This window comes from Rhinolophus ferrumequinum, chromosome 8 (assembly GCF_004115265.2).
Source record: "Rhinolophus ferrumequinum isolate MPI-CBG mRhiFer1 chromosome 8, mRhiFer1_v1.p, whole genome shotgun sequence".
Taxonomy (NCBI): domain Eukaryota; kingdom Metazoa; phylum Chordata; class Mammalia; order Chiroptera; family Rhinolophidae; genus Rhinolophus; species Rhinolophus ferrumequinum.
Genome location: NC_046291.1, coordinates 1,666,558 through 1,692,393, shown reverse-complemented (window position 1 = coordinate 1,692,393; position 25,836 = coordinate 1,666,558). Strand labels below are relative to the sequence as shown.

Genomic DNA, 25,836 nt, shown 5'->3' with positions numbered 1-25,836 from the left:
ACAGATGGGAGGGAGCTTCAGGGGATGGTGACTGAGGGTCCAGCACCGACCAGGGCCGGCGAGGCGATGGACAACGGATCCATCGGCAGGAGAGCGCCCACCCTCCAGCACCCACGGGTGCTCCTCCCTGAGGACCCCGCATTCCGACTTCTCGCTCTCTTTTCTGATCGTCTGCCCTGACCCGAGTTCAGAACGAGCTTAGAAACCTAGTCCAGCCCAGTGGTGACCTGGAGCCCTCCCGACCCATGACGTGGAGCTGGGCCCCCAGGTTACTCCCATCCTGCACCCCTGAATCCCGCAGGCCTGGAAGACTGAAGTACAGAAAGGCTCCCGGTGCTGGGTAGGTCTGACGCGGGAGCAGGGGCGGTCAGGGCAGAGCAGGCAGAGCCTTTGCCACTGCGGACAGCGGGGTGGCAACATGCTGCAGTGTCCAGGGAACGAGCCCACCTGACGCTGCCGGGACTGGAAGGCCGCCCAGCCAATTCCCAGGAGTGCCGGAGTCGGGGTGCCGGCTCCACGCCCTGGCAGCAGCTGGGACACCACGGGACGGGACCACAGGCTCTGCACCCATGAGCGAGAACATCCTAAGCAGCTGAGGCTCCACGCAGGAAGGAGAGATATTTCCCAGAGGATCCAGGAGACTCCGGGGCATTCTACGCGGCCTCTTCTGCTTGTGGCCGCCTGGCTCAGCTCCTCCCGCTGAGGCCACTTACCCCCTCCCCACTGTCCCCACTGTCCCCGTACCTGCAGGCCCCTTCCCCCTGCACCCTCAGCTGGCACTATTCCCAGTGTGCGCTCTCTGGTCCACAGCCCTGGCCTCCCTCCCTCCACGAGCCACGCATCCGCCCAGAGCCCTCGTCCCCTTCCTCGGAGCCAGACTTCCCTGCCCTGTGCCGAGTGCCTCTCCATGACTGCCGGGGTGAGGGGCCTGGGCACCCCAAACACCCGCTCACAGCTCAGAGACACAGCTGCCCTTTGTGGTGCGTGGAGGAACCACACACAACGGAAAGGCCCCTCCGACACAGGTGTACCCTGTACATCGTAGACACCCTGCATCGAGGGACACGGCACCCCCGCCTGCACCCTCCTCCATGCTTTCCTGCTTCTGGCCAGTTGCCCCCACACTTTTCCTTAGGGTTCAGGCAGGACAAGAGGAAGCCAGAGACGACCGTGGGCGGGCCCCGAAGCATCCTGGTCCGGCGATACGGAGGTCCAGTGGCATCTGATTTCTTGGTGGAGACAGGCTGATAGGTGGGCTGTCACCCACAACACTCCATCCAGTGTTCTGGACGCTTCTATGCGGGGAACGTGGCTGCGCCCTGGACTGCTCTACCATCCTACGGGGCTGGCCCCTGTAATTGCAATGGCTGAATGTTTGTGCCCCAAATTCCCGTTGGAATCCTACGCCCACTGTCATGCTGGTCGGAGGCAGGGCCTTTGGGAGGCGACTGGGTCACGAGGACAGAGCCCTCACGATGGGACCCACAGAGCTCCCTCGTCCCCTCCCTCCGCCACGGAGCACACAGTGAGCAGACAGCCGACGATGAACCAGGGAGGAGGCCGGCCCTCACCGACCATGCCGGAACGCTGACCTTGGACTTCTAGCTTCCAGAACTGGGGGAATAAATTCTTGCGGTTGACAAGGCCCCAGTCTGTGTTGCTCTGAGAAGGTGCCGGAACACACCGACGGGGAAGGGCCTCCCTCCCGTGGCCCAGGCACCTCCTGGGAACCTCCTGTCGCCTTGGCAGAGAATGTCCTCTGGCAGCCGCGAGAGAGGACACATGAGGGGAACATTCCCGGGACCACGCGTGCCTGAAAATGCCTTCGTTTCACCCTCATCCTCGACTGACAGTCTGGCAGGGTAGAAACACTGGGCTGGGAGGAATCTTCCCTTGGAACTGGCGAGGCCGTGCGGCCACCGAGAAGCAGTGGTGACGAGAGCTGGTCCCCGAGCAGACATGCTCGCTTGGGATCTCGCAGCACCTGGCCTGTCCCCGCCATCTGAGATCCTCCCGGCTGCTCCTGGTGTGGGTCCTTCGTTCCGTGACAGGCAGGTGATGACACAGGGGCTCTGCCCCCTTCCTCCCCACGCTCTCTGGAAGCTCCTGCCTCTGGGCCCTGCGTGCCGGGCACAGGCCTTCAATCCTCGCCTTGTCGTGTCCAGCTCATCACTCTTGCTCTGCTTTCTGGGGACTGACAACTAGTTTTCCAGCCTGAGGGTCCTGCATGTCTGTGAACACGTGCTTAGCCTCTCTCTCCGAATGTTCTGCGCTGCTGTCTTTCCTGCTGCACTCGTTTGTCATCCATGGAGACAACGGTTAATGGGAGTCTTTGTTTCCTCTGCAGTTCCCTCCACTGCTGGGGATCTTGGGGGGCAGTTTGTAGGAGCACCCGCGACGTCAGCTTCCTGTGGGCTGCTCAGTGCCTGAAGAGGGGTCTCCTGTATCTGCCTGAGGGGTACAGGTCAGCGTGCTGGGAGCCCAGCAAGCAAGAGTGGTGGGAGGTGGGCTGGTGCTCTCGCTCTGCTCCGTGGCTGATGTCCAGCCCAGCCGGACACTGTACCCTCTCTGTCCAGGTCCGTGGGGACACAGCCCCTCAGGCCCCTTCGGCCCAGCCCCTTGTGTGAGCCCCTCCCTGCTTCTCCCCCAGGTCCGGGGTCTCTGTAGTCGCCATCCTGGGCTGGCCAAGCCGGTGGTATCCCCCAAGCAATGGCTCAGGAGTCTACCTTCTCACATGTGATGTCCAGTACCGCCGTCCACCCACTGTCCAGCCTCAAGGCCGTCGGCTCCTTTCCTGACTCCCCAAATGTGAGTGCTTTATGTCTTTTAAAAGCCTTGCTACTACAGGGCAGTGGGGCATAGCCGGCCACCCCAGGTCAGCGCGTGCTGTTTCCTCACGGCCCCACCAGCTCCACCTTCTCTGAGGGTACTGGCCACGTCAACCCCCGCCGCAGAGCTCAGCACCTACGGGTGTCCAGCACCTGAGTGCTGTGATATGTGTCCTGAGGGAGTGAGTTACTGGGTGAATGAATGCATGAGGGGCTGACTCAAGGCCGGGCTGCAGCGGGACCTGGTGCGGTTCCCGGCTGCCCTGTGCAGGGCCCAGCACAATGCAGAGCAGACGTCTCAGAATTGGCCACGGACACCATTGGGAAGAGTGCCCAGCGCCCTCCTGCGCCTGGTGGCCCAGTGGCTGTAATTCCCAGACCCGATCTGCCTGTACGGCTCCGGCCCCCGAGCCTGTGGGGGCTTCTCCTCGCAGAGGACAAAGGCAAGGCTGGAGGAAAGAAACCCACGGTGGGGCTGTCCCAGTTCAAGGCAGCTGGGGGGCCGGGGTGGCAGTTCCAGGAAGGGCCCTGGGGTCCGTGCATGTCAGGACCTGCCTGTCTGTACCGAAGACCCTGTGGGGACTGTCACCAACCCCCAGGCAGGAGGAGCCTGTTAGAAAGCTCCTTCCACCAGGCCCAGATCCCCCACCTTCATGCGGGGCTGCCCGCCGGAGCCCACGTCCTCATCCTCGTCCTCGGGGAGGCTTGGGCCGCAGCACCCACAGTCACCCCTCTGCAGGCCGCCTCTTGCCTCCCCCACGAGCCGGAGAGCGCAGCTCAAACCCGACCCCGGGCTCACCGCAGCCGAGGGCCGGGCTGCAGGCTGGGAGTGCAGTGTCCCCGGGCTACTTAAGGGTCTGCAAAACCAGTGCCTTTCAGCCCATTTCTCACCCAACAGACTAGACACAAGGCAGGAAGCCACGGACTTGGATACTGGGGGTGGGAGGCTCTCCTCCAGCCCCTCACACCTTCGGACCTGGCGCAGGCCCACGGAGAAGGGCAGAGCCTGGTGGGCAACCCTCACGGCCTCGGCCACGACCTCAGGGGCTGAGGAAGGGACGGCAGGGCCAGGCGCACGCACAGCAACCTTGAGCGAGCGCAGGCGTGGAAACACAACCCCGGCGTAAGGTAAGAAGGCCTCGGAATACCTAGAAGTTTCTTACTGTCCAGTTTCTGCCTGTTGAGTGGGTTCGTGCCGTAGAGCAGGGTGTGTGCCTCCGAGTGCACGGTCTGCAGCTCCTCCAGGGTGGCCTTCCGTCCGCGGATGCACTGTGGGGACACAAAGCGAGAGTTATTCATCTCTCTCTGAACAGAGAAATAGCTCAGGTTCAACCCACGGGACGGAACTGCACGTGCACGAGCAGAAGGTTGGGTTGTTGCAAAACGAAAGGCAAACACTGCCCAACACAGTATTTAAAAATATTTAAAATTTTTTATAGAGTTTGCTCTTTAATTATAACTCCAAAAAGTTTTTAGAAAGAGAATCCCAGCCTTTAGCACTTTACCCTTTGCTGTCACACACAGGACCTGGCATCACATTGGCACTTCGCTTCCCCACTACCCGGGCCTGGCCTTGAAACCCTGGTGAGCTTTTGGGGCCTGGGGGGGGCTGCTTCGCTCAGGTCTCCCTGGGGAGATGCTGCAACCACGTCCCAGCATGGCCGAGAGGCAGGGACAAGCCGAGACGCTGGAAGTGGCCCTACTCACTGTCTCCCTGTCTGTCCATATTTCTGTGGTTTAAACGTTTCTCAGATCAAGCCTCCTGGGTGTTTTGGAGGTTTTCTCTAGAAATTAACATAAGAATTACTCTTCTTTATCCAATTTTTAACAGGAAGGTGGTTTACGAGGTGAGAGTACAGGTAACACTGCAGTGGCTCTCTGAGGGCTGGGGAACACAGGCAGACTCCAGAGGCACTGATGGTGGTGGCCCAGGGGACATGGTCCAGGGGACACTTCCCGGCACAGACAGGCCAGCAGCTGCTCTCGGACCTGAACCTCCGGGAGGACACATAGCTGCTCATAGGAGGACAGCTCCCATCCTTCACTCTGGCCACCCTGCTGAGCCCGAAGCAGCAGCACGGGGAGGGGCCCACCATGACACCCCGTTGGGAAGCCCCTCTGACTTCTCTCAGGGGCCAGCGCAGTGCCCTGTGCTCTGCCACCCAGGAGGCTGTGCTGAGAGGCGGGGGTGGGGGGTGGCCACAGGGACACTGCAGCAGTGCCTTGCTGCCTTGCGCTGAGTGACCTGGCATCTCCCTGGGCCTGGAGGCGCAGCTGGAGGTGGCCTGCACGCCAAGGGTGTCCCACTTGTGTCCCTGAAGGTAGGGAAGCCACACATCTCACCCCAGTCTCCTCCTGACCAGCCTGCCAGCTCGGGTCTGACCCCACAGCCCACTGGCCCCTCTCCTCCATGGTGCTGCAGGTCCGGGGACCCCTGCGGCCACCATACAGGTGGATGCCCCCATGGTGCCAACGGCGGCAGCGGAGGGTCTCGGGTCTTTTGTTTCCATTGTCTTACCCCAACCTGCTGTTGGCTTTTCTGGCTGGGAACTAGGGCAGAGGCCCCTGGCCCTGACTCATGGGGACGAGGGGGGCGGGGGGCAGGAGCAGGCCGGGGCCCTCCAGATGCCCAGCACCCCTGGAAGAGGAGCAGGGCCCGGCAGCTGGAGGACCAGCACAGGTCCACCAGGCAATGCTGCCCCCCGGTGGTGCAGCTCAGACCGACCGGGAGCAGCGCCCGCCCCAGCCGTCATCACCCGCAGCTCGCTGTCCTCCGGGAGCACCTCAGGGCAGATTCTGGACTCAGCCTTTATGCCTCCTTCCCCTCCCCAAATCACCCCCCCCAGAACCGTAACGACAGGGGTCACATGAAACAGGCTGACCTAAGCTCCTACATACTGCAGCTTCTGGAGGAAAGGGCGGGCTCGGCAGTGGACTCTGGACGCACCTGCTCTCTCGCCCACAGCGCGAGGCTCAGGCCCTGGCCCAGCTGGCAGGTGGATGTCAGTGCTTTTTGTCAACCGTGGGCTCTAGTTTTCTGGGGTCACTCTGCCAAGCAGCATGTGTAACACTGAGTCCTACCCCTGGTTTCGTGGAACACAAAGCGTGTGGAGGACACAGCAGGTCCCACTTGGGGGCATCTGGGGGCCAGGGGCTGCCAGCCTAAGGCACCCTGGGACGTGGGTGTGGCCAGCCCCACTGCACAGAGGAGGACGCTGACGCACTATCGGCGAAGCCTCCCTAAAACCCACACAAATAGCTCCCCTGGAGAGGTCATGACCCTCATGAAGGTCACAGACAGGGCAGAGCACGAGCTGGGTCACTCGTGGAAACGCTGTTCCTCCAACAAAAGGACGCAGGACCTGAAATGTCCCTGAGCAGAGCCCTCCTGTCCCCACAGCCTGAGTGTGGGACCCTCCATGGCTGACAGCAAGCCTGGCCATCGCCACCCCCGGCAGCAGGCAAAGGGAGGGCCAGCCAGAGCCTTGGTGCTCCACGGAGAGGGGTGGGGGTAGGTGGGGGGCGCTGTGCACGTAGAAGGAATCCAGCCTGACCAGACCAGAGCACCGCTGTCCCCACACAACCACTGCCTCATGGGAGCCTGGAGCTGAGCAGACTCTGCACATGCTGGGGGAGCGTTGGGGTGCTGAAGAGAACATTCGGGAAAAGCAACAGGGCTAACTTCCCCCGTGGGCTTCCAGCTCCTGCCCTGGTGGCAGAGGCCCGAAGACAGCTGGCCGTGCATCCTGGGTGCCGATGGGGAACTGGAAATGGTCTCTCCAGGGAAAGGACCAGGAAGGAAAGTAGGCAGCCGTGGGGTTCAGCATGAGCACGCTGAAGAGAGGGGGGGGACAGAGGGGGCCAGGGTGCAGGGGGGCCAGGGTGCAGGGGGCAGAGGTGTAGGACTGGGGTGCAGGGGGGCAGGGGGTGCAGGGGGACAGAGGGGTACAGGGCCAGGGGTACAGGACAGAGGAGGGCAGGGGTGTAGGACTAGGGGTAGAGGAGGACAGAGGGGCAGGAGGACAGAGGGGGCAGGGGGTCTGGGGTGCAGGGGTGCAGAGAAACACTGCAGGACAGAGGCGGCCCTTCCTACAAGGAGCAAGCACTGGGCCTCTGAGGAAAACAGCCCAGTCTCTTCCAGAAGGCGGCCTGGTACCACAGGCCCTGCCCCCAGGCTGTCCCACACTGAACCCAGGCAGGCCCGGCGGCCCTCCTGCACCTGGCCCCACTCACCTCGCATTTGCCCCGCAGGCCGGTCTCCTGCAGCCGGGACCAGATGCTCTGGATCCTGCCGGCATGCTCCGGGTGGCTGTTGGTGTTCCCGCAGGAGCACTGATGCTTCAGCATGAGCGTGTCGTACACCAGGCCTGGGCAGGGCAGAGGTGGCAACTGTCAGGGCGGCAGGTGGCACCAGCCCAGAGAGACCCCCTGCCTAGGAGCGGACGAGGCTAATATACGTCCCGTCCTGCAGGGACGATTAGCTAGAGAAATCGAAGGTCACCAGGACCCCTCAGCTGGAGTTCAATGAAACAAAAGCAGAGGCAAGCCGCATAGGCTAACTCGGCTCTCACTTCTGCTCCCAGGGCGGCCCAGCGGTCAAGCCACCACCACCTGGGATGGGGCAGCAGGCAAGAGACAGACATGAAAAGCTCTGCCAGCCCCGCCCCCAGGACTCAGCTCCCTCAGGCTGTAAGCTGTGTGGCATGAACGCTGCAGGGGGTTGTGCTGACTTCAAGAAACAAGACATTTTGGTCCAAAAATCCGAGTCAGTGTGTCAGGGTCCGACCTCTACGTTAAGGAGTCTGGCAGACGGAAACCGGACAGACCAGACACTGCGCTCCCCACCCGGCTTTGTGTGGTGAAGCCTGAGGGGCCCAGCGCAGAGTCGGCCCTCAGGGAGCCGTGGCGACAGAAAGGTCACCCACAGGGAGGGAGCCCAGCCGGCCACAGAACCAGCCTGGGCTCTGCGAAGGAAAGGGTGACACGCCCAGACCAAGCAAAGTGCCCAGCTTCACGGTCTAGACACTGATGTATTCTGCATACCTGGGGATGAGGCTAGAGAAAGGGGGGAAGGGGTGGCTCCCGGGTGACACTGAAAGGAGGGGTGTCCCACTGTTCCTGCCACAGCACTGCCTATGGTCACTTCACACACCTGGTCTCCCAGGGACCTGACAGTGGCTAGGCTGGGCTGGGGGAGTGGACGCCCTGGGCTAAGATCTGCTCATCCAGGCAGAGAAAGCTGGGGAGCTCTGTGCAAAGGCCAAGGTTACAGTCAGACCATCAGCTACTGCTTCCATGTGTGACTGCAGAGTGGACATGGCGCCAGCACGGGGCACAGCTTCAGGTGAACCTGCTTCCCCAGGGCCCAGCGGGACACCTGGCCTCCGGCCGCAGGCCCCGCACCTCCCACTGCATCTCTTGTGAGTCAGGCTAACAGGCGTCAGTCTCCTTGTGCTGGAGGAATGCTGGGTGTACCAGCAAAGCTGAGCAGTGATGGTGGTGCCACTTGTGGTCAAAAGCAGGTTAGGGGCGGCTTACAGGCCCCAAACACAGAAAGTCACAACCAGTGTGCGAAGGTGTGGGCAACACAGGTGTACGCAAGGGGGTGCATTCAGTCTGTACTGGTGACACGTGCACATGTATGTGTGTACACACGTGTACTCGTATGGGATGCAGGTGTGCTCAAACAAACCTGGTGTCACTGGTACGGCAGACAGGGCAGCCCGCTCACAGCAGCCCTGTGACAAGTTTGCTGAGATGAAAATGCCGGGCGGGCCCGCCCTCCCCACCCGCCTTACCTGTGGTGAACCTCGGTTTGCTGGGCGGCTCCTGCACAGACATGGGGAAGGTGGCCGAGGCGGGGGAGGACTGTGCCCGAGACAGAGGTCGGTGGCCGCCGAAGGACACGGGGATGCCAGCGGCCTCCATGGAGGCCTGGTAGTTCCTCAGCTGGTGGATCCGCTGCTGTTCCAGGAGAAGCGCTTGCTGGGGGGGTTGGGGAGAAAGAAACACATATGTGTTCTGTGGCTTCACGGGGACCTCCCCTCCTGAGGGACCATGGTGCCCCTTTCTTGTACATCACTCCCCTATTCACCCACACACAGCATGGGGACGGAGCACACCTAGGCCACCGGCTGGGGACGGCCACCAGATGCCGAGGAGCCCCGCCTGCAGGCAGACCTCCCGGGCAAGGCTGTAGTTTTCCTTGGTTATCACCTAGAGAACCCGATCTGCACACCAGCAACCTGGGTGGAAAAGCCCACCACAGAACAGAGATGCTCTTATTTCATTGGCCACCGCTCCGCTCTCCTGGTCCCTCACTGTCACACGTCCTGAGGAGGGGGAGGACTGCCGAAGCATTCAGATTCTGGACACCCAGGGCCCATGCCGCCACGGGTCAGGGGGCCAGGAGGGCACGGACATGCCTCTGAGGAGGTGGCCCCAGACAGACCGTCCCCAGGGCCCCACCTGAGCCACCTCGCAGCAAAACACAACCAGAGTCAAAAGGGAGAATGTTTCTATGAAGACTTGGCGTCCGTAAGAGTCCAAATAGGAGTCTAAGCCTCAAGGACCGTGGGGCTGAGAAGTAGGTCTCTGATTGGCCCTGGGCAGGGGCACCACACCACACCGTTCTGCAGTGCAGACCTGTCGTCACACCTCTGCCCTCTGGACTCCACGCCCGTGGAGAAATGCACAAAGGAAGGCTTTGGAAGCGGCTGTGGAGGAGGGTGGGAGATAGAGTTTTGGACCCAGGGCCACGGAGTGCTGGTCTGTGGACTGTGGGCCACTCGGCCAGGGTCCTGGGGCCCCGGAGGAGGTTTACCCCATGGGACCGGCAGGACAGGCCAAGGTGCGTGTCCCGTGGGGGGGCGGAGTGGAGCCAGAGGGGGCGAGGTGCCTGCGCATCACCAGCCCTGCCCCAGGGGCTGCTCCTCCTCCAGGGCACCCCAGAGATGAGACGTGAAGGAAGGAATGGCTGGATGTCCTGCTTTACAGGCAGGTGGGTGCCAAGAAAGTGGAGGTCCTCTGCCCTGCGAACCCCACTTCCAGGCGTGCCTTAGTTTTTATGCACAAATCTTGTCATTTGGAAGGTCTGCAATCCTGGCCCCTGGCTGAGAGGTGGGGCCCATCTCTGTGCTACAACCAGAGGGGAAGGGGGGCCAGAGGAAGGAAGGAGCAGAGAAGAAGAAACCAAGGCCTGAGCTGGAGGACCTGGGTGAGAGGACCATCAGGAGCAGGCAGCCGCACCTGGGGGGCCGGCCTCCCCCTCCTTCCCTGCCTCCCCACCCCGGTTTCTGGGCAAGGGTCTCAAACCCAGCTCCATAGCCACCTAAGACCACCAGTACCTCTCCCAAAATACTGGATGCGCTGTCTTACGTCTACATCTGCAGATTGCCCTACGTCCCAGTGAGTGCCCGATGAGGAGTTTCGCTCAGTATTCTCCCAAGAATACAGAAAACATGTGTTTCTAATTGTCTCAGGCTTGGCATACAAGGCTGAGGCTGTTCTTTCTAAAGGAACGCTGATAACTTTATCTTCTATAAGACACTTACCCTAAAAATTTATATACATGCTTTCCAATCTCATATCTGTGTACCAACAACACACGGAATTTCAGTTACAGTAAAAGATTTGCTTCTTTCATTAACTGTCCAGGTTCTGCCACCGACGTGGACATAGAGCCCGGTCAGGCAGTCAGCCAGGATGGCCAGCCAGGCCACTCACCCCAGCCGCCGGAGCTGCACAACTTCCTCTCTGTTTTCCTAAGTGTGGCAGTGCAGTTAGTATCTGGGGTGCTGCTAGTGGCAGAGCCAGGTCCCTCTGAGTGAGAAACAGGCAAAGCACCAAACACATCTGCTGCCTGCAGCTCCACCCTGAAGTGAGGAAGCCCAGGGGCTGGCGGAGGGTGTGGCTTGATGCCACCCCAGAGGCCTCGAGAGAAATCTAGGAGCTAATGGTGTATGTCACAGATGGAGCCTTTCCAGGTGCTGCTGGGGGACACGGGGAAGCAGCAGTGGGCCACGCACATGGGCTGCTGGAGCTGAGGGGCGCATGGCTGGGCAGCCAGCAGGAAGTCTAGCAAGAAGGGAGCGACGAGCCAGGGCCCCCACCCCAGACGCAGCTCCACTGCTTGGGTGCCCTGGGCTCTCATGGCCTGTTTCCCAGGAGCAAGAACCTGCACGGCGACAGCTGGGCTTCTCACATGGGGTTTCTGACTCACTGGCCGGCCATTCTAGTGTTTTGCTGACCTGAGTTTTATTTTCCATTGTAACTTAATAAATCATTTATCAGTTATTCATCAGTCTCCTGTGAGTTTGATTCTTGTGTGTCAGTGCCCAGGAATCTTACTGGCTCTGGGTACCGGGTCGCACCACGTTTCTGGATCTGCAAGTCTGGTCGCTGCTGCCTCCTTGCCCCCCAAAGGTCCTGCCTATGTTTTTAATCAACTACGAAATTAATCTCTTTCCCCTAACCTTCAGTGACTTTGCTGAATCCTACGACCACTTCGATTTATGCTAATCCACAATCTACAAACCTGAAAGGAAATGGTCCCTAGGGAGTCTGGGCTGGTACTTGGCTGGAAAGCAGGTGCAGAAATGCCCACAGTGAACAAACGGCCAGTATCTCTATCTAGGCATTGTTAAGGTAAAACAGACATGTTTTACCTCCCATACCACCCAGAGAAAGATGGGTGAGCTCTGGGCAGGCCGGGTGGGCGGAAGAAGCCCTTGTGCTTGTACTGCCCACCAGCCGGCCGAGGGCACTGCCGTGAGGGGGTGTGGGCCACGGCCCCAGGGCCCATGCACTCTCCCCTCCGGGTCACCTGTCTGAAGAGCAGCTCCTGCTCGGTGGGCTGGCGCTGGCCAGGCTCCGCCTCCCGCAGTGGCTCCACCTCCTCGCCGTCACTCTCCGGGGGCTCTTGCTTCACCTGCACGCCGGCTAGCGCATGAGCCTCCTTCTGCGCCGACAGCCGATCCAGGAAGGGCTCTTCCAGGAGGGCCTGGTGCTCGCGGAGCTCCTCCTCTGTCTCCTCCGGGTGGCTCTCGGGCTGCCGAGCCGGCTCGCTTGGTTTGGGGATCATCTGTAGAGGGGAGGAGTGCATCTGGTGTGACCCAGGAGGGCGACTGATGGTGCATCGGTGACTGCGCATGTCAGAGACCAAGGTGTGTCCTCATCCCCAGCCAAGGCCTGCAGGCACCGGGCACATCTGTGCGTCCGCCGCCGCGGGCGCTGTCCGCGGTGCTGAGGACGTACCGCCGAGGGCAGCGCAGGGTCCGCCCCAGCCGGGAAAGGGACAGATCTGCATTGGGTACGTTTATTAAGCACGCTGTGTGCCCGGCCAGACAACAACGATGAAAAATCACAAGTGCCAACCCATGCCTGCACCTGGGCGCGGAGGGGAGAGGCCGACGCCACCTGCCTCCGTCACGATCGCCGCTGCTGAGAGTATAGCCTTCCCTCCTACAGCCTCAGTCCGGTCATTTGTCGGTTCTGAGAAATTCCTTGCCCACGTTCCTCCTAGTGCAACCAGGGGTCCCAACCTGAAAGGGGACAGTGCTGCTCCTCCTTTTCAGCTTCTGCACCAGCTGACCATAACCCAGACACCCCTCCTCCCTTCCCCCAGGCCTGAGGTGTCTGAGATTTCAGCATTCCCGCTCAGGGACAGGGGCTTAGAAGGCTAATGCCATGAACTTTGCCCTCCAGACTACAGGCATGAGGCTGTGTTTTCTCACAGGGGGTGGCACACCCCTGCCTGTGCCATGGAAACATCCCAAAGGGTCAGACGGAAAATGGGAGGGGCTGGGGAGTACTTCAGAGAAGTGACACTTTGGGGGCTCCGCCAGGCTGAGGCAGAAGACCAGAGAGAGGGAGGGACCAGGCAGGGAGGGGCGGGCTGGGCAGCAGTGTGTGCTCCTGGTGGACGTGGAGAGTGGGCAGACGCCCCGGGACTCCTGGCTGGGTGCGGAGGACAGCTGCTATCAGGGGGAGGTGGCTGCTCAGGCTGGAAGGGCAGGTAGGAGCCCAGCCCCGAGAGGCTGAAATTCAGGCACCTGGTGGACCCGTGAGGATAAGTCATTTGAGAAGGAGATCCAAGTGGGGGATTCAGGAGATAGGTCGGGGCTGGAGATGGCTCTCAGGAAGTACCCAGCAGACAGAACTCGAAGCCTCGAGCACAGAGCTCATGCAAGGCTCACGGAGGCAGCACTGAGGGGGGAGAGGCAGGCAGTCAGGAGACAAAGGGAACAGGGAGAACAGGCCAGAGACCAGGGCAGCCAGTGTCACGCCAGGAGAGAAAGACGGGCCATGGGGCTGGCCGCCCTGGGGAGGAGGACTCGGGGGGACTGCACCTCCAGGCGTGGACTCAGCACTGGGACAGTAGTAAGGAAGCACGCAGCCTCAAGCTCTGCTGGGAGACACCCGGCCAAAGACCCTGCAGGGTGGCCGTGGGGAAGTCGGCACCAGGTGGGGGCAGATGTGGGGACGCAGGCGTGCTGCGCTTCCTGAGGGGGACCCCACCGGGCGGTAACCCAGAGGCCCTTCCGGGAGGCCCCGCTCTGAAGTGGCTACGTGTCTGCAGACAGAGCCCAGGTCCCTGCCTGGGGTGGAGGCTAGAGGAGAAGCGACTGTGGAGCAGAGGGCCCGGCCCGGGTCCCCTGGGGCTCCCTTGAGGAAACCGGGTAGTGACAAAACAGAACATTAGCAGAGTAGCAGAGAGAGGCCGTGTGAAAGTGTACTCAGGTGGCAGGACGCTCCTACCCTTCCAACGTTTTCTGCTAAATTTCAAAAGTACAGAAAGTTGTCAAGAATCGCCCAAGAAGCCACACGTGCCCTTCACTAGATACGCCAGACAGAGGACAGAGAGAGAGGCAGAGATCAGCCCCTCCCTCTGCTGACCTACTTGAGGGCTAGTTGGGGCTGGGGGCCCAACCCAGCAAATGCTGGAACAGCACGTGCCTGCCATTCTCCCACATGAGCCTCGGGCACCTCCCACTTGAGAATTTCACTGATGATCTTAGTTCACTGATAGGCTACTTTGTTGTACGCATTCAAGTTTCCTCAGTGGTCTGGCAATGTCACTATGGCCACTCTTGGTCCGATTCGGGCCGGCTGAAGATCATACGCTGTGTTTAGGTGACCTGTCGAAGGCAGACAGGTCTGAGGTGTCCGACCAGTTACTCTGCAAAGCGCTCCAGGACGTGGGTGAGGGATCAGCCCGTCCGGTGCCTAGGGCAGGTGCTGAGGGTGCTAGTGCGGCCATCAGGGACGGGGGTTGGGCGAGGGTCTGTCCGTCACTTGTGCTGGTTAATCAGTGGTTAGGCCGTGTGGGCGGTTCTCGGGGGAAGGAGCTGGTTGCCTGCTGCCATCAGTGCCATCTGTGGGCGGTGCTCTGCTCCCTTCCGTGACGTGCTGGGAGGTAGGGCTGCATGTGTACAGTCTCACACGTTTCTGGTTAGTGTCCTGTGGCGCTCGGCCACATGACAGGGCACTCCTGGCTCTCCCCACCTGGTTGCCTGGACGAGGAGAGCAGTGTCCCCTCCTTCCTCCCGCACCTTTCTTCTTAGGGAGGTCCCTGCGGTCCGCCCCCATCCCTGTAGCCCTGGGAGGTGGGTGGGTGGGAGCCGTGGACCATCGGACGGAAGGAGGGAGGGTGAAGGTGGCAAGGGCTCAGCACAGCTCTGCCCGGAGGAGCGCGGCGGAGCGGGAGCCCCGAGCAGCCTGCTCATGGGGACACCGCCCCAGGGATCCTGGGCATTGGCCTGCAGGCCCCTCCAGAGGCGCTGGGGCACCGGGACTTCCATGGACAGCCTGGCTCTGGTGATGATTCCTGCAGACCGGGAGGGGCGTGCTCATGCCCTGTCCCGAGGAGGTCTGGGCAGGGCCACCGGAGCTGCTGCCAGCAACCTGGAGCTCACTTCACATCCTGAAGAACAGAGGCTCCCAGCGTGGCCTCGGGACACAGGCTGCCTGGGAGGGCTGTCACCAGGGCAGCGGCAGGTGGCCTGCGTCAGTGGCCTCTCTGTGACGCAGAGCAGGCGCTGTCACAGAACCGCCAGGGGTCTTGGCTCAGCAGTGACGCAGGTGCCTGTGCAGCCAACCTCCTGGGGCCGAGGCCACAGACAGAGGCCTCTGTCTCCTGTTGCTGAAACGCAGCTCTGCTTCCCAGCAGTCGGCTGTGGGCTGGGCCACACGGCAGAGCTGGCTCGGGAGCCGACCCGCAGGCAAAGGCCACGGTGAGAACGCTGGCAGAGAGGCAGCAGCCAACTGGGTGACAAATCAGCTCTTTGTCTCCCAGTGGTATTTGGACCCAAGAAGTCTTCTTTCATCAATTAGATGAGCACACACACCACTGTGCATTTGGAACACAAATTTTCCAAAAGCCAGACGGAGTTCAGGGCCAAAAGCAAACTGGTTAAAGCCCACTGGACGGACAAGCTCATAATGAGACCACCCAAACAACAGTCCCATTTTCACATCCCAGCCTGTCGGGTGCAAGGGAAGCACAGTGGCTCCAAGGAATGCAGCCAGGTCCCCCAGGACCCGAGCTAAGTGTGGACTTCAACAAAGCCTCCTGCAGCTGTCCACGCCCTCTGACATTCTCCTTCAGGGAGAAAAGCATGTCTGCCTCCGCACACGACACCCACACTGCAGAGATCAGACCCAAGGCCAGGCCCAGGTGCGCCCTTTGGAGCTGAAATCCCGTCTGCCCCCAGGGACATGCATTCTCCAGAAAGTTCCCTCCCCAGGTGCATGTGAGGCACCAGGTCCTTGCCATGAGGTAACACAGCTAGAGAGCGGCACGGGCCAAGGAGGTGCCAGAACCAGCTCTTCAGCCAACGGGGGCGGTGCTCCAGGCTGTGGGCCTCGGGGAAACTATGGTGGCCACACCAGGCTGCTGGGACCGTGACAGCTGCAAAGGGCTGCTGACATAGTTGCAGCAACTGCGCAGGAAGGCAGACGGTACACAGGGCACGGGGCCAAGTGCCCCCAGGGAGCGAGCTGCTAGGGGCAGCCCCTCCGAGACAAAGGGCACAGATTCAGGCACCAGACAGCATTAGACAAGATCGGCGGCCCCCTAAACACCCCAGGAGAACAGTGTAGAAACATCTCAATCACCTGTTGCTCCGCCCATGAATCAGTCACATAACAGAATTCTGGGAGATTACCCAGTTTCTAGATCGTTCTGTTCCAGAATGTGCCATAAGTGAACAGTGTTTCCTACAGTGCCACTCACACAGTGACACAGTAACACTGAGGAGCCCGAGCTGGCATTAGAAGGATGACTGTGAAGTGCTGTGACAACAGGAGGAGCAGACCTGGCAGGAGGCGTGTCGCCCAGTCTGCGAGTACCTTTCCTGTGCACACGGGGCTGTGCTGGCTGGCCGCCCCCCTGACTGCCCTGCGCCGTCCGCTGGGAAGCCTGCGGGGCCCGGGGGGGATGGGAGCCTGTTTCCTAGTGCCTGGTGGGCATAGGGGCATCTGTCTGAGGCAGCTGGTCAGCCACTCAAGAGTAGTGTGCCGAAGTTCGTCCCACGGCTGTCATGGGGAACACACTGGGGCAAACTGGAGCCACATGGCCGCCATCTCTGAGGGAAGGTGCCCCAGGGCCCTGGGTGTCCATGAAGGCGATGCTCAGACCCCGCGGGGGGCTGAGCCGGGCTCAGTGGAGCAGACGGTCGTTTCAACGAGGGACATTAACAAAACCAGCACCTGACATCGGCTGGCTGGCATCATGCCAGGCACTTGGGTCCACCAGGGAACAGCACAGACCCCGCCCTCGTGAGCTGCCATTCCAGCAGGGGAAGCAGATAAGAACACGGGACGTGCGCAGTGGGCATGGTCTCTGCCAGACGGGAGGGAGGGCGAGGTAAGAGGATGGGGCTGGTGCCCATCGCGAGGTGACACTCGGCCAGGACTTGAAGGAGCCGAGCCCAGGCTATGAGGGTGGGAGGGTGCCCCTTTGAAGCCTGCTCTCCTTCCCCAACACGCAGGCAGGCAGCAGCGAGGGCTGGAGGCAGCGCAGCAGGCAGCAGCGAGGGCTGGGGGGCACGGGTCCAGGCTGGCCGCACCAGCACCTCCACCCCTGCAAGGGCAGCCGCCCACCTCGCACGCCCGCTTCCCACTTGTGTGGACTCTAGACACACGCTCCTTCCAGATCTCATCCTCAAGCCTCTTCCCCCCGCTCCCCATTCCTCAGGAAGTAGACAGAGGCGCCTCCTCGTGTGTGACAAGAGCAGGACCCAGGACTGGGGCCACCGGGAAGGGGAAGCACTGGGGTGAGCTTTCCTGGGAAAGACACAGCTTGAGAAACAAGCCTGCAGTCCCCAGATCTGCCAGTTCTCCAAGTTTCCTTCACAAAGTCACCAAGACGCCTGTCATCTCAGCCTCTTCTTTTCTAACAGCCTTACTGGGCTGTAATTCACATACTGTAACATTCACACTGTTAAGTTGCGTAATTCAGTAGCTGTCAGCATACTACCTAAGAGTTGTGCGACCATCACCATACTCTGTTGTGGAACATTTCCACCATCTCAGACAGAAACCTCGTCCCCACGGCCGTCACTCCCCGTGCCCCTTCCCCGGCCCCAGCAACCACCCATCTATCTGCCGTCTCTGGCTCTGCCTGTTCTGGACGCTTCATACAGACGAGTGGCACAGTGGGAGCTTTTCCGCGTCTGCTTCTTTCATTCAGTCATGTGTTCAAGGTCCATCCCCACGGTAGCATCAGTGCTTCGCTTCTTTTCAGGGCCACGTAGTATTCCACCGTGTGTCCCGTTCTGTAACCATTCACCTGCTGACGGGCATTTGGGGCGTTTCCAGTGTTTGTGCTCAAGTCCTGTGTGGACGTGTGTTCTCAGTTCTCTTGGGCATGTATCTAGGACAATAGCTGATGGGTCACGTGGCAACTGTGCAATGTTCTAAGAAAACGCTGGACTCTTCTCCAAAGCGGCTGCTCTCATTCTTTCATATTAAAGATGCTTAATTTCAAACATCCGCATTTGGAAGAGGTTATCTGAAACCAGCAACACTAACCTTTCCTACCACTTCCTGCTGAAAATGGCTTTGTCAGGACTCTCAAGACTGGACGCCATGGGTCTCTGTGGGCTGGCCGCAGCAACAAACCCCTTTGGACCATATCATTCCAATGGGTGAGGGACTGCAAGTGCCGAGTGACTGACAAAATGTGCTTTGAGGCTCCATGCCGCTGTCAAGTTGGGGACTTTGTGATGTTCAACAAAAGACTGCTGACCGACTGGAGTTCACCCCACAGTGACAGACGTGATTCACAGGTACAGTCAGTTCCTAGCCAACAGCAGCCTGCTGACCTGGGGGGTGGGGCATGGACACGCAGGGACTGACCCGTCCATCCACGCGTGGGGAAGCCGGGGCCCACCGCTTGTCCCAGTCCCCCAGCGTCTCCAGAGCAGAATGGGCACGTGAGACCCGACGTTCCGCGTGGTTCTGCGTGCGGTGCGGAAGCCTCAACTCCCACTTGTTCCGCCCCGCCCCCCCCACCCCCCCCCCCCCCCCCCCCCCCACCCCCCCACCCCCCCAGCAAGTGTACAGACACCCTGTCTTTCCGTGTGTGGAAACCCGAGCCCGGCCTCGGCGTGCAGAAACCTGAACCCCCACTTGTTCCCTGCGCCACCCCCCGCCCCCGTCCCTCCATCCCCCAGGGCAGCCGGCCTCCAGGGCACAGGACACTCTGTCCTTCTGCCTGCGAAAGCCCCGCCCACTTGCCCCACCCACCCACCTCGGCCCGCCCTCCACGTGCAGAAGCTCAGCCCCGCTTGCCCCGCCCCCGGTGCCCAGCCCCGCCCTCCGCGTGCAGAAGCCCAGCCCCCCTTGCCAGGCATCCTGTCCCCCAGGCCAGCTGGCACACACCCACCTTGCCCATGTGTAGCTGCTGCTGCTGGAACTGCTGCTTGTGCTTCTCCAGAAACTGCTGGTGCTGCTGCTGGACCACCAGCTGCTGCAGGGCCTGCGCGCTCTGGGGCAGCGGCGCCGACTGCGTGCGCCCCAGCGGGCGGTGCTGCCGCAGCTTGTGCACGGACGGGGACAGCCGGTCTGCGCCCACCAGGGGCTGTGCGTGCAGGGGCAGCGCCCCGAGGCCTGCAAAGACACCAGTCTGAGGGCAATACGAGGACACAGGGCAGGGAGACAGTAGGTGGGGAGCGGGCTGGTGAGTGACGGGCGCAGACACCAAGCGCTGCAGCCACTGCCCAGGCGCCTCCTCCCTGAAGCCCGCCGGGCACGACTCCAGCAGCATCAAGTGCCAGGAGCCCGGGCTTCCACGACAGGGGCTGCCATTTGGAGGCTACTGTCCATGACACCCAGGTCTGTGCCATAAACAGGCAGCTCGCCCTGCCCGAGAGTGTCCCCAGCACAATCTCCCCTCAGAGGGGCTCAGGCCCTAGAAAGGTTTTGATCTGAAACCATTGCGGGTGGCAAGAGTGGCACAGGCCATGCTCAGAAAGGCTGTGATGACTCTGGTGGCCTTGAGCGTGTCCGAGAAGACCAGAACGTGTCCCAGAAGAGGTCCTCAGTCCTCTTCCCTAACTGTCACGGAAACTGCTAACGGAAACCACTAACGGGACAAAACTGTCCTGAGGGATACAAACAGTTTAAGGGTCTCTGAAAGCCTTGGTTTTATACAAAGAAGGGATGGACACTTAAAAGGTCCTGATAGATCTTGTCAAAGTTTTTCTACAAATTTCTACAAAGGTTTCAGCAGCTCACCAGCCCGCCAGCTGCACTGGAGGGTGGCTGTCCCCACCCCCACCTGGACCAGGCTTTTAAAATCAGCATCTGGTTTAATCTGCACTGGAATCTAATCTCAGTTTAAAATGCACCCATTCCATCTGAACCCAGGAAGTTACACACTTTTCCTTTTGTATGCTTTTCATCCATCTGGTTTTTCTTTTGCAAACTGCTGGTTTAGGTAATTTACCATTTTTCCATGGTTCTATGGGCAACTGGGTCTAACAAACCCCTTTCCTTGGCAACCTGCAGTAAATAAACACTAAACAACATTGCTGAGGCTGAAAATGACCCAGGGTCCAGGATGTCTGACAGAAAGGACAAGTGAGCACACTGCAGTTCCCGGCGCCCCTGTGAGTGACCAGGAGGCTAAATGACTCACCAGGTACCAAGAGCTGCCCCATCTACTTGGCCCTTCTCCGACCTGTTTGCCTGTCCAGTCCCACCTCAGGTCTCAGGAGTGATGATGTCACTTCTCCAGGAAGCTGTGTGTGTGGGAGGGGGGTGAGGGGGGCCTGCCCTGGTGCCCAGCCCCTCCCACAGGCCCACCAGCACAGCTCAGCGTTTCCTGGCCGTCTCATCTCCGGCACGTAGGGGATGCTGGTCTGGGAGCTCTGCACTCGCCAGCTGCGAGATAACGTGGGGCCCCTGGCTGTGTGTGGAGCTGCAGAAGCAGCTCAGGGCTTGGCACACCGGCCTTGCAGCCTGGAAACGGGGCCGATGGCCTCGCCCTGCCCTGGCTGCTGCCTCACCCACCTTGGGGCTGCACCAGCCTTCTGCTCTGCTCAGCAGTCAATCACACTGTGTGCTGAGTACCTCACCTGGGCCACTAACGATGAAGAACGTCCCAGCCAGCGGCGGGTGCATGGGTCTGCAGGGAAGGGACCCCTAAGCCTCACCCCTGACCGGGGCAGCCACTCCTCCCATAGCGGCTGCTTTCGGAGCTGTCCTGGCTCAGTCCGTTTGACCACCTGTCTATCGCAATCACTAGCAAAGAGGTAAGTCTGTGGGCTGACCGCTCGTGAAAACACAATAAAAGTGGACCGGCAGTGGCGCTCAGGCACAAGCCACCTCAGAAACAGTGCCTGTCACTTGGGTCAATGGCAGAAATATTTACTGTGTATGGACTATGCATCAAAGACGGGGTGCTGGGGGTTGAGGGCTGGCAGAGCTGTAGGACGCAGTGTCCCGGGCTCCAGGTCACTGTCAGGAGGAAGAAGCTGAGGCAGCAGGTGTGGGCTGCGGATGGGAGCAGAAGACAGGGACAAGGCACGTGAGCTGGCCTGAGGAAGAAAGACGGCCTGATAAAGGCAGTGGCTTCCAGAAGCCCCCCTCAGCGTCCTCGTCAGTGAGGAGTAAACAGGCACACCTGGCCAGCTGTGTGGGAGCGAGAGGGCTCCCTGCAGGCCAGCACTGCTGTGGGCAGAGCTGTCTGTGCTGATGGCACGGCCCCCACAGGCCCCCAGTCGGGGCAGCCACACGCACGCTCGCACCACATCCGGTGTGACTAGAAAGCAGTTACCACTTTCAGTTTCAGTGCTAATGGCCACCTGCAGCTGATGCTCCCACGCTGGGTGACAGTGAACTGGGTGAATGGAGGCGACTCTGGTGGCAGCTAGAGGATAGGACCCATCAGGAAGACCCGGGGGAGGGCTACTAAGCCCTGGAAGAACAGATGGGCCACCTGGGGAGTGTCGGAGAGAGGTTGGTTGAAGGATAAAACTGACAAACCCAAAAGGAACTGCCACGACCCTAACAGCTACCATCTAAGGGCTCCCCGTGTCAGGTGCCACCCTGCATTCAAACTCAACTCAAGATGAGACAGACGCCCCTGACACCTCCACTTTATAGATGGGACACTCAGGCACAAGGGACAGGGGACTTCCCAAGGTCACAGACTCAGGATGAGGCTGGGACAGGGAGCTCCTGCTCTGGGCCACTGCACCGCCTCCCACCGTGCAGGAGAGGGGCCTGTGCATTGGGGGGCGAGGGGGATGCCCAGCAGCTCAGAGATGAGCCTGCCGGGCAAGGAGGGCGGGCAAGACGGGCGCACACTGGGGCAGCGTGACGCTGAAGACTCAGGGTCTCAACCAATGGGAGCTGCTGACAGCTGTCGTAACAGAAGGGCCACCAGACTGCACACGGAGCAGAGGAAGCAGCACTGACAACCCAGAGGCCATGCTCAGCAAACTGGGAGATGTGGCATCTGTGCAAACCGGTTACTGAGCTCCTCCTACAAAACAGGCTACTTTCCACGAACCAGGGACAAGTGACACTAAGAATACTGTAACGGTGGACAATGACATGATTTACACAAGTAAGCCAGGAGTGATAGGTGCTTCTCTGACGAAATGACGTGAGCGGTGGCCCCAGAACCCGAGGGTCGGACACGGGACTGCAAATGCCGGCCACGAGAGGGCTCAGCTCCCCCTCGACGTCTGATCTTGAGCAGCTAAGACTCACATACAATCTCAGGTGAACCCCTCTCGTCACCTGAAAGTCAGGGAGACGCACCGTGAGCGCTCCCACTCCCTGGGCACCTTCATGGTCCCTCTACTCTGTAAAGGGCGGTGACACTAACTTAAGCACATGGGCGACGGACAGACACACAGACACACGGGGAGGAGCGCTCCTGGAGGGTGAGGCTCGTGTGCCCGGCTTCAGTCAGACCCTGCTCTCACCTGGGTGTGAGGCGTCCTCACCGTCTCTCGCCACACACAGGGGGCAGGAGACAGGTCCTCGCACCCAGACCGACCTGTGCCTCTAAACAGTCAAGTACCGAAGAGAGACAAGCAAGCACAAAACAAGAAAACCAAACCAAACCCACCAGACCAGCTCCGCAGGCACCCACGCTCAGGACTGTCACCTGCGTGCACCTGCGTTTCTCACGAAGGTCCGTGTCAGAGAGTCAATTTAGAGGTGCGGCTGAGGCAACTGGAGACTGACTGCAGGAAGCTGAGTGTGAAGCCTGGGCGACTCAGACGGGGAGCGGCGGCCGCACGGCAGGCGCCTCCACCTCTCACAGCAAGGCCCCCATGTCCGTCACGACCTTCCACAGGCAACACTTTGTGCCGTGGCGGCTATGCAAACTCAACCACAGATTTCCTGTGTTTTCTAAATACACGCGTCCCTTAGATGAGCCACTAAAGAAAATGCGCTGCTGATGGCAACTGACTGCAGCGGGGGCCGGGCTGGGCTCCTGTCATGTCTTCAACTTGACCCCGACAGAGAGCAGGTCAGAGGAGCATGAGGACGCGTAAGGGACATCAGATGTCACTGCGCCCACCTGTGCTGCGGGGGAGTCTTGGTGTGTCACGTTGCGCGTGCTGATGGAGGGGCGGTGGGTGTGTGCGACCCGGGGGCTCACCTGTGACGAGGGGAGTCTGTGCAGGCGGCTGCTCCAACAAGACCACGTGCTGCAGCAAAGGGCTGTGGGCCGGCCCGCCGTCCCGCTCCAGGGGCGCCGTGCTCAGGTAGGGAGCCAGGTGGGAGCCGGGAAACAGGGAGATGCGCTGCTGGAGGCTGGGGAGGGCGAGTCTCTCGGCTTCCTGCTGGCCGGCTGCCCCCTGGAGAGGCACAAGCGGTGATGTCCAGGGTGAGTGCCCGCGAGAGCCACCCCATGCCACATGGGCCTGAGGACGCCTACTTACAGCAGAAGGGCCGGTGGCGGGGAGTCCCAGCGTGATGTTAGGCAAGGACGGCGAGGTGTAGAGGGGGAGGGGGGCCATGGAGCCTTCCCGGGTCACCAGTCGGTGCGCCAAGCTGGCCTGGAGACAAAACACACGACGGTGTCACTGCTGCTGTGGGCAGCGCACACCGAAGGACAAGAGAAGGCAGTGCCGGGGTCTGCGAAACGCAGGCTGAGACTGTGAAGGAACACACACGGCAGGTGGCGGGCGGCCCGTCTCAGAGCAGCCACAAGCACTGAACAGCATGCACGACCCAGCAAACTCTCATTTCTATTCAAGCTGCTTATTCATCGTGAAACTACAGAAGAAACCTAGGATAAAATGTTTTAAAACATATCCTTAGAGTTGGGATAGTCTCTCCAAATATGACATCAGAGGCAGAAAGCAGAGAGGAAAACAGCGATGAAAAAAGCACCCTCACATAAAAAGCAAAAAACGGTGACAATATTGGCAACATACAGGACAGACAGAGGTCACAAATCACACCATCAAGAGTGGAGACAAGTGACAAAAGAAGAACCTATTAATAAGGGAGAACAAATCATGACAAACTCTCAACATAATCAGTAATGTATTTACTGTTCCAATTTACTATTAACATAAATTTACTATTTAAATTATTGAATTGAACTAAAACATTTAAACACATATTCAAAAACCTATCAATTGGCAAAGAGTTTTAAAACATGGTAACAGCAGCCTGACCGAGAGAAACAGAAGCGCGGTGCTGGTAGGTTACAAACCAGACCCACCTCTGCAGAACCACCTGGCAATCTGTGAGCCAGAGACTGACTGACCTCTGACCCTAAGCCTTCCTCTGACAAAAGAATGCCAGGTGCTCGCACAGGCTTGGCCTCTGGATGTCACATAAAACAGCCGCCCATTTATACATGGGGACACCAGGAGGTCAGGAAACAGCCTTTGATTACGTGGAGTTTGTCTACTACACGTTAAGTTAGAAAACCAGTTAGAAAACCACGTGACAAAACTATGTGCTTCTTAAAAAGCACTGGGACTCTTCAAGCATCAGCCGAGAGCAAGGACTAGAGGACAGACAGAAAAGGGTGAGGCGTCAGAGCGCTAGTCTCCGGGGCTGAATCTTTTTACTCCAAGAATAAACACTTTTTGCTTAAAAGGCCTGTTTTATTCACCACGACCTCCCTTGCACAGCAGACAGGGAGCTAATGTGCGCTGAACCAATGAGCAAACACAGGTGAGTGACTCTGACGTGACACTAGCAGGTGGGGGTTGGCACACAGAAATCTGCATAACGGAAGTGACATTAGCGCTGCACCCAGCTGAGTTCCTCCCAGTTCTTCTCACGGTGGGCTGGTATCTGTGGATGAGGAACACTTCGGGTGCCTTAAAATTTCACTTCCAAGGAGAACACTTGGAGCTGAAAGTGATTACAAGTTACTGTGGACAGTGGTGGACCGTCTGCAGCCCCAGGCTCCCCGCAGGAGGACGGGGTGACCGTCCTCTCATGGCCTGTGTGTAGTGGCACTCCCCCACGGGCACACCCCCCCACCCAGCCCTCTGAATCCAGGAGGAGCCGCTGTGTCGGGTGTGGGAAGGCCTGCGCCCTCTGTGTAAGGAGGGGTGTGCAGACCTGTGTCTCCCTCCCGCACCAGGACCCCGTGCTGCCTCTGGGAAGATAAGTTGTCGCCCTTCCTAACAAAGGACCCCTGCTGCCGGCTGGCGTGACCACGGGGTGCAGCTGAAGCACCATACCCCACATTTCCTCAGGTCCTCGTGTCCTTATTAAGTACATTACCACGTGACCAGTAAAAATGAGCACACGGTTAAACCGGAACCTGGTGGGCCCACCTGGAGAAGCCGTCCCTACACTAGAAACCACCAGTATGCACCTGCCCACGGGACATAAACTTCAGAACCGACGACCCTAAAGCCAGAAGGAGCAGGCATTAATCCTGCGTTCCAGAAGCAATTTCTGCGCTGACCTCTGAGGCGACTGCGGCAGACCTCAGCTGTACCTCCGTCCACACAGAAGCATCGTTAAAACTCTTAATAGTCTAAATAAGCCTGTAGACAGGTAGGCTGAGGACAGGTCAGAAGAGAAACAGATGCGGAAAGGGAAACGAGGACATGGGGGCCACCAACCAGAGGCAGCAAAGCAGTGCAGACCTTATTCTCAGCAGTAACCTTAGTTCCCAAAGTCTTACACAGAAATGTGAAATGAAAATACTCAGCACGTGGCCTGTATAATCCAACTAAGGTCTGTCAACCCTTTGGAAGGGCAGCATTCATTTCTAAATGGTTAAGGAGGAAAGTAAATCACTACCTTTAATAAACTGCAGACGCTGTAAGTTAGAAAAGCTCAGAACTCAGGAGAGCCTCCCGCTCATAGAACTGCCCCACAACACAAAACAGACGGGTCGTCTGGCTGAGGCCAGTGCTGGGGCAGCTCCCCCCGGGCGCCCCGCCCAGGGCCTCACACTGCAAATTCTCTGGCTCTTCCCCAGAACTGGTCAGCGCCTGACTCTCCCCACAGCCAAGGGTGAGCCACAGGGAGGCAGGTCCTCGGCTGGCCACCTGGC

The 25,836-nt window shown here is 59.7% G+C and overlaps 1 protein-coding gene across 9 annotated transcripts in view; it reads right to left on the bottom strand.

Moving 5' to 3' along the window:
* The window catches only part of HDAC4 (histone deacetylase 4), a 273,484-nt gene that overhangs the window by 38,625 nt on the left and 209,023 nt on the right, over positions 1–25,836 (bottom strand). For 7 of the 9 annotated variants that reach the window (XM_033112069.1, XM_033112071.1, XM_033112074.1 and 4 more), the window contains 7 exons: positions 23,240–23,356; positions 22,957–23,155; positions 18,718–18,941; positions 11,653–11,910; positions 8,627–8,813; positions 7,062–7,195; positions 3,977–4,097 (listed from right to left, as the gene is read on the bottom strand). In XM_033112069.1, the coding sequence (XP_032967960.1) occupies positions 3,977–4,097; positions 7,062–7,195; positions 8,627–8,813; positions 11,653–11,910; positions 18,718–18,941; positions 22,957–23,155; positions 23,240–23,356 (1,240 nt within the window). The remainder of the gene's footprint in view (positions 1–3,976; positions 4,098–7,061; positions 7,196–8,626; positions 8,814–11,652; positions 11,911–18,717; positions 18,942–22,956; positions 23,156–23,239; positions 23,357–25,836) is intronic. The other 2 variants (XM_033112072.1, XM_033112073.1) reach the window with 1 other exon arrangement.